The sequence below is a fragment of the Acipenser ruthenus genome, chromosome 12, assembly GCF_902713425.1.
Source record: "Acipenser ruthenus chromosome 12, fAciRut3.2 maternal haplotype, whole genome shotgun sequence".
Classification (NCBI taxonomy): Eukaryota; Metazoa; Chordata; class Actinopteri; order Acipenseriformes; family Acipenseridae; genus Acipenser; species Acipenser ruthenus.
Genome location: NC_081200.1, coordinates 16,204,827 through 16,212,880, shown reverse-complemented (window position 1 = coordinate 16,212,880; position 8,054 = coordinate 16,204,827). Strand labels below are relative to the sequence as shown.

Genomic DNA, 8,054 nt, shown 5'->3' with positions numbered 1-8,054 from the left:
GAACTGCAGGTTTATTTAAAAAAAAAAAAAAAAAAAAAAGAAAATGGAGAAAGGAAGCCAACGGGAGGAAGCGCTCCCATGGTGCCTCGTCTGTGCAAAGCCTGGGCACAACACCAGGTGCTGCACCTCAGGGTGCCCAAAGGCAAAAGAAGGGGAGGAGCTGTCAGTCCTGGAGGAAAGTGAGGGAGGTGTGGCCTGCCCAAGAGCCAAAAGGGGAGAGTAGCTGGGACACCTACCTCAGCGCTCTCGAGGCCTCATGTTTGTGCCTCATCTGCGGGGAATAGGGGCACTTTGTGCTGAACTGCCCCCTCCAAGAAGAGGAGTGCCCAGTGCCGCTGCCACTGTTGGAATGCCCCACGCTGCTGCCAGCACTGCCATAGCAGTCTCCCATCGTAAAAACATAGCAATGTGTAATAAAGCACAGGTAATGTTTATATAAAAAAAAAAAACGGCCAAACCATGGTAAACTATGGTAATGCATATTAAAAAAAGCAAGGTAAATGGGTTGTATAACCATGGGAAAAGCATGAGAAAACTGCCAAATTGCTGTGCAAATTTAGTGTGGTAAACTTGTATTAGAGGTGGACCAGGTTGCAACCTACACTATCAAGGACTGCCCCGTGCTTCACTGTTACCTGCAGATGTTTAAGGGAAAATATCTGTGAGGCTCGTCTCCAGACACATTCACGGACAGAAGTGGGACTCGTCAGAAAAGATGACGGTGGTCCATTATATGTCATAATTTAGTTTTGCTTGCATGTGTCATTTGTAACCTCCTAATGTTTGCATATATTATCAGCCTTTAAAGTTTAATTCAGCTCCCCCCTAGTTTATAGGGTTGCTGAAGTGACATACTATAAATACACCCATAGATGATGTTACAAAACTGTCGCTGACTGTTCTCCAATGCTTTGAAGTTAATGAACACTCAAAAAGTTAACACAGGAAAACGGGAGTTAAAGAACATTCTTTTATGATATAAAGGCATCAGTATTACATCTAATACACTGATAGTGAAGTGGATTAACACTCGTACAGACATTTAAATAGAACTAGTAAAATAAAAAGAACAGTTATCACATCATACAGTAATATAACCATAACAGGTACCATTACTGGCTTATGAATAGAAAGCTAAATTGGTTTATCATGCAGCTTTTAAATAAGATAAATGCGGTGCCTCTGTGGATCTTCATCCATCGCCATCGCTCGATGTTCAAGCAGCCTGCAAAAGCATACTCAAGCACAGCGTTATCATCTGCGTATGGTCCTCATCTGGCCAACTGCTCCTTTTCATACAATCACCCAGGACAAAAACATCATGCAGTATGTATCAAACAAACTCAGTCCACAAAAGGTTACCAAAATATGAAAATATATATATTTAAAACAAACAAAAAACATAAGAAAAAAGTAAATCTTTAACCCTTTTAGCCATTCGCGTAAATACTCACTAAACTGTCGCCGCGGTCACAGAAACTCACAAGCCTGCTCGATCACATCACCCCTCTAAAAACCTAGACTGACTTATGGACCAGGACTGAAAATCACTTTATTATACCATGTGACAGCTGCACTCAAATCTCTTGCTAAATTGCATTCCTTTATATGACTGATAAAATAATAACAAAAGACTAAAGCCAAGCAATGCAACAGCTGTAGGTCAGTCTTCCAGCGAACAGGGTTTTTCAAAAGCAACACGCGAGTGCTTATGGAAGGCACTGCTGTGTAAATATGTACTTGCACTCAATAACAGCACTTTGCATAGTAAGAATTAAGGCTGTTTGTTTAAATTTTTTTCATGAAATTACATTGGAATTTCTACCAGTTATGATATAATATTAAAGAGGTAAATGCACCAGAAAATCTGTTTTTATTGTTCCTGGTTCTGCTTTCTGCACATTTGTAATCAAGGGCTCGCTCATGCTACAAATCTGCACTGACCTGCCAATCTCTGTCATTCAGAACTCAACATCGCATGGGGCATAGAGCTTGCAGGTGCAACACACTTCTCTTTACATGAACTCAAGCTAAAAACATTTACTGATACAGTAAAATAAACACTTATTTACATTACAGTATTTACATTATTCAACTATCAAGGCATTTTCTACAGAACAGAGCGTACTGTTGGGGCTCTGACAGCTATAAAAAGGAGAAGAAACAATGAAACAAAAAAGATGCGCAAGTCCATAAACAGAGCACCATGTACAAAAAACAGCTGACACATTAAAAGAAAATATCAGCTTATTAACATAAACATCCAGAATTATAATACTGAGTTGAAATACTAACAAGTAACTAAAATCCTTTGACAAGTTTTCACGAGACGTTTTTTATCAATGTCTCCACTGGTATAACGTGGTTTGTGTATGCAATACAGTGCCATCAAGTTTTCATCTGAGTAACACCAGTGATACCCAGTGGATGAGCAGGTACATTACTGGCTTTAACATGCAGCCTTTAAATAAGATGATCGCTCACAATAATGTGTTTTATGACGATTTCTGATATTGCTATTTGTAGGACCAATTTTTAGGATAGTGGTGTTAATTCCAGGTGTTAGACTCAGAGACAAAGACTGCCGATTTGTTTCCTACTATAAACAAACAGATTTTTACACCTAATCACATGTACCAGCGAAGACCTGTGTTCTGATTTTCCTCTAGGGGAAAATATAGGCCACTGATTCTCATTGAAATGTTTGTAAAATAATTTATTTTCAGTATTTCTACATATTAACAGCTGCAGAATTTAGGCACCAAATCATAGCCACTGATTACTGGCCAATAACTGAGTTGAAATGCATATTGCATTTATTTTTAAATTAAATCATGCAGTTATTATTATTTTATATATACACAATAGTCTAATCAAGTTTTCATCCCAGTAACACCAGTGCAAGCACATTATACCCAATGGATGATTGCCCCCATGATTTAGATTGAAGTTCAATATATGATAATGCCTGCTGTGAATCCTGGCAACATCTGTTTAGTTAACTTCTGTTTTTAAACTTCCTGGGCTGGTTTTAATTTGGTCCCGAAACAGTTTGGGCATTAGTCATAAAATCTAATTGACTTCTTAGAATTTTAATTCATAAAAACTAGTGTTCTTGCAAAATGTTTAGCAATTGCGGTTTTATAGTAGTTGATAAATTAATCTTCAACTCCTGTCTTTAGTTTATGTCACAACTTGTTTACAGTAAGTATTACTCTTGCTAACCCAAATATAACAAACTATTTTTGACAAGTGATACAATATTGCTATATTTGTACCTACTCCGTTGTAAACTGCTTGCTGAAGAATATGGCCCAGCAAAGAGGTTCACTCTGGGAAGCTTCAGAAACAGGTGGCAGTATGGACTTCCACACTTTCCTCGATACCTGAGTTCACCCTTCCTTACCTTGACACTTCAGGTGTCATTCTGCTGGAAACAGAAGAATGAGGCATTAAAGAGCGAGTATTGGGGTTCCGCTACTTAGGGTCATATTTCCAAAGTGTTTACTCCAGTCTTGAATTAACTCCTATTTTTTTTTAAAGCGGTCAAACACCTTAAGCACTCTCAAAGTTGCAAAATAAAGCAGATTTGTTTTTAAAGTTACAATAGGGCTAGGTTGCTGTATTCTCTTAATACTCTCAACCATTTATCCCCAGGCCAGTTGACATCAGAGCTGGAGAGTTTCAGCCCAGGACTAAGGCACTTTTCCAAATGTGAAGCAGCAGGCGTAGCCAAGGTACAGAGCTTGCAATACAAAATATCTGACATGCTGATTTGCAGTCATATTCTACAGCAGTAGAAATGAAAGTCAGTGAACCTGATCTGGTTTTCAATGGCCTTTTACACTTGAGTAACAAAACTGATCTGATGAATGAAGGCACATTCTTATCATAATCTTATATAATTAAAAACTAAAACTGAGTAAGGCAATGTTATACAGAAAGTTACTAACTTGCACTCACTTCTACCAAAATTAAATCCAAACCACTAAAAAATAAAAATACACCGCTCCAAAGAAACAAAGCTCATCTTATCTCTATTCTAAGATATTTCCACGGGACTGAAGATAGTCTCCTCAAGTTGTGAATTTGAAGTGTCCATCCTGGATTGAGTGCCTCAGGGCTTGTAGTACTTCTCATTGTATCTGTGGATGGTCACACAGCCGTGGTAGGAGATGGGCCGGGGCATGGCTGCCACCCCTGTGATGATTCCTGTGGCCGGGTCGTAGCACAAAACAGTGTCTGTGGCTTCTCCATTCTCCCCCCTTCCTCCCAGGATGAAGATTTTGCCATTACATATCGACATTCCACAGCTTTCCTGTGGGGAAACAAAAGTAGTTAATTCTACACAAATAGCCTCTATTTATCAACTGTTTAAATGAGCTGTTGCACACAACCACATATTTGGTTGTGCGTTCTTCAACAAGTCCCCAGTTTCTGAAATTCTCAATAGTTTGTGCTTAAGAATGTCCATGTTTTACCACAATCTGATAACCGGTTCTCCAGCCATAAGTTAGTATGTACCATAAGTGTAAAATGTATACTCTCAATAACTTAAGTGTAAAACATGTATACCGGGCCTGCCAGCATGGAATACTCAGGGGGCTTTCAAATAGAACAACGCCCCCTACCTGTTTGTTGAACGTGTGCACGACGTGCATCCAGTAGTCCTCAATGGGATCGTAACAGTAGATGGACTTGGTGAGGCCTCCGGACACGTAGATCAGGTTGTTCAGAGACACGGCGGTGATGCATCTCTTTGCAATGGGGATGTTTGCACGCAGCAGCCACGTGTTCGACTCGGGATCGTAACACTGGACCTGAAATGAAAGGATTACTTACTAGGAACTGTTCTTTATTTGACATCCAAACCAAAACACAATCAAATGCTGAGGAGGAACAGATACTGTAGCACAGACTTGGTTTAGGTCACATGTAACACTATAAGCGTTTCCCATAGTAAAAGCATTGTAAACACAGTGAAAGCATGGTAAAGCACGTGTAAGGGACTGCATAGACCAGTAGGGTATGGTAAAGCTTATTAACAAACATGACAAACCAGGATAAACTATGGTACATGCATAGTATAACCATGGGACAAACTGCAAAAATATAGTGCAAAAATACTGTGCTAAACTTTTATAGGGCTAAGGCCAGCCCTTTGTTAAAAACCAATACACTGTTGATCATGACAGATGTCAGATAGTTCAGATCTTCTATGTTGCCTAATGCTGTGAATACATTACTTTCCTAATGGTTCCTAATAAAGTTTAACCTAGCTGCAGATAACTTAGCTGAAATTCTGGTTCCTTTTGAGCTTCATGTGTTAATATATGGAGGTGAAATGCTGGATTTTTCTTTCCCATTAAAACAAACACCAGTGAACAATGAATATCCAGCCACCACATTTGCACACTTGACTTGGAATGACTCTTCACGGGAATAAAAGCTTAAAAATCTAGTGCTAATTGATACTCCATTGAAGTGTTTTCAGATCCTGTGATGATTAGAATTTAAACAGCTGAAATTCTCTCTGCCAACAGACAACAGATTAGAGCAAAACAGAGTATGAGCAAAAACAAGATGCTTTACCATACCTCTACAGGCTTTACAATGCTTACCGATGCTTTATTAAACTATGGTACTAACCTTTATATGGGAAGTCATACCAAGTTAATTTAACATGCCAAAAGATGCCGGACAGCAGCATTTACACTCCATCCTTACAGTCTACCTGTCATAGGCAGGTGGAGGTCTTTGAGAATACAATGTGTCAAAACTAGCAAATGAAATATTGCCGAACAAAATGAGCTATGGTGAAACTGAGCTACAGATCCTCTTTCTAACAAAGTACAACAGATTCCACACTGTCAGCCAACTGCTGAAATCCAAAACTGTCTGCTGTTCTATAGCACAGAAAAAAGTGATAGCCTAGTGAAATGGGGTATTTGTGTTGTGTGCTTTCCCATCACTGCTGTACAAAAGTATGCAAATGTATACCTGTGTCTTCATTGTGGACCTCTGCTTTAAACACTGACTGACAGTGTATGCATTCCCTACCATTCACCAAGCCAGGAAAAAAAAAAGTAATTCAACTTCAAGATTGGATCAGGCTGGCTCTAGGATATCCAGTTACTGATATGCTCCTAGTAAAAGAAAATGTATGTACGGCCTTCTCTGGTGAAACAATTAGACAAAAGCTTTTTGTAGGGGTTGTTTGAGTCTAGTGGGGTATATAGGGTACTACAGTTAGTCTGAAGACAAAAAAGTTTCAAAAACTTGTTTCAATGTGTGGAAGGGCCCATTCAAACCGAGGTTTAGTTCATTTGAAGGCAGATAAATTACCTCGTCCCTTCAGAGTTCGTTTTAAACTAACCAAACTGAGACCACGGAGTCTGTCTGCAGTATGATTTGAAATGCAAAATCGGTTTAGAAATGTGGAAACAAACCAGAAAAAAATTGTTCTCTTCCAAGTGTAGCAAGTTATTTTTCACTGAAACGTGAATTGAATTCAAATGAAGTTTGATGTAAATTCTGAACTGGGTTGCAATGTACAGAATTATAAAAGATCGCTAATGGACTGTTACATATTTTAAATAAATGTCATGTTTGTTTTATTATTATTTTATGATTATTTGAATATAAAAAAGGTGAATTAAAGTACAAAAGTTAAATATAAATAAAATTATCAGTGTACTCTTGTAACATTTTAAGGTTTTAACTTGAAATAATTTCAGCTGGAAATGAACACCAGACCTCACAATCACTAATGTTGCAGCATGCAGGGGAATGAAGGGTAAGCATTCTGGTAAGCACTCACCCTCACAGAAAACACCACACTAATACTTGTGTATTACCCTAAAGAAACCCTATCAGAAATATTAGCCGACCATAGCATTACCAGCAATGGCATCACAATATCAAATACTGGAGTACTGCACAGGGTTCCTGACACTGATCTGGTATGACGGTACTGCAGTGTATTGGTTTATAACATTGCTATACCATGTGTATTGCAAAAAAATTCTACCAATCACTCAAAACATTGAAGCTAATCAATTACAAGTTTTCAAAAGAGGATTTAATTCAACTTTTTCTTAAGCCATTCGATCAAAAAGACACTAAACATATATGACCCTGGCCCTTTGTACGGTGAAAGTACTATAAAAGCCATTTCAGCAGGTGTGTGTGTCTAGAGATCAGCTGCTAATGTGGTGTCACGTTATACCTGTGTACAGAGCCAGGCAGATGGCGTTCAGCCTGAAACAGAAGAGAGGTCTGGAATCACACCTGCCTCCCACCCACTATCATGTCTTGTGATCTTGTGCGTTGAGCGCTTGTGTTGCTTTAGCAGCAGCACTCCATTAATTTAGTCTAATTCTTAAAGCTTCACCAGCTGGTCCATTAGCTTCATGTTTGCATCTCAGATTGGATGCAAAACAGACGGCTCATTAAAACTGGCCCAGTGCACTATCCAGAATTAGAAAGAAGAAATATGATCCCCTTTTTTATAACATTACCAAGCAAGAAGGGATCATCTGTAACCTCCCACTGCTGCATGCAGTAGTCAAGACTATGCTGATTTAAAGTGAGATATCAGCGAGCGAGTTTCAAGGTGGAAATCCCAATCTCTAAAACTACTCTTGGGGAATGTAAACAAGATGCTCTGGGGGTCCCCAGAAAATGATGTTAAACAAACACATATTTAAAAGTGTTTTTTCACAGTTGTGGTGAAAGATAGGCCTTGTGAAACTTAATGATATACATTAAACTTTTATTTTCACTGCACTACAGTGTTTCTTCCCCGTTGTGTGCCCAAATATTTTACCCCTGTTTTTCTCCCAAATTTAGAATGTCCAATTCCTTCACTGCAGCAACTTCCCACATGCTGGAAATCATTCTTTAAATAAGGAGTTATGTTTTGTCAACAGTAATCACTGTAGAGCTATTTTAAAAACATGGGCTTTTAATAAAACAGCCTTCCGAACCAAGTAAAAAAAACAACATGGGACTGTGGCAATGTGCCCCGCCCCTGTGTGCATGTGTGTGTTATG

General features: G+C 38.8%; 1 protein-coding gene across 1 annotated transcript in view; it reads right to left on the bottom strand.

Annotated features, from left to right (window-relative positions):
• Positions 1-956: 956 nt before the first annotated feature.
• LOC117417371 (kelch-like protein 24) overlaps positions 957-8,054 on the bottom strand; it is a 29,747-nt gene continuing 22,649 nt past the window's right edge. The window contains exons 6-7 of the mRNA XM_034029494.3: positions 4,632-4,820; positions 957-4,318 (exon numbers count right to left, since the gene is read on the bottom strand). Coding sequence (XP_033885385.1) covers positions 4,118-4,318; positions 4,632-4,820 — 390 coding nt within the window. The 3' untranslated portion in view covers positions 957-4,117. The remainder of the gene's footprint in view (positions 4,319-4,631; positions 4,821-8,054) is intronic.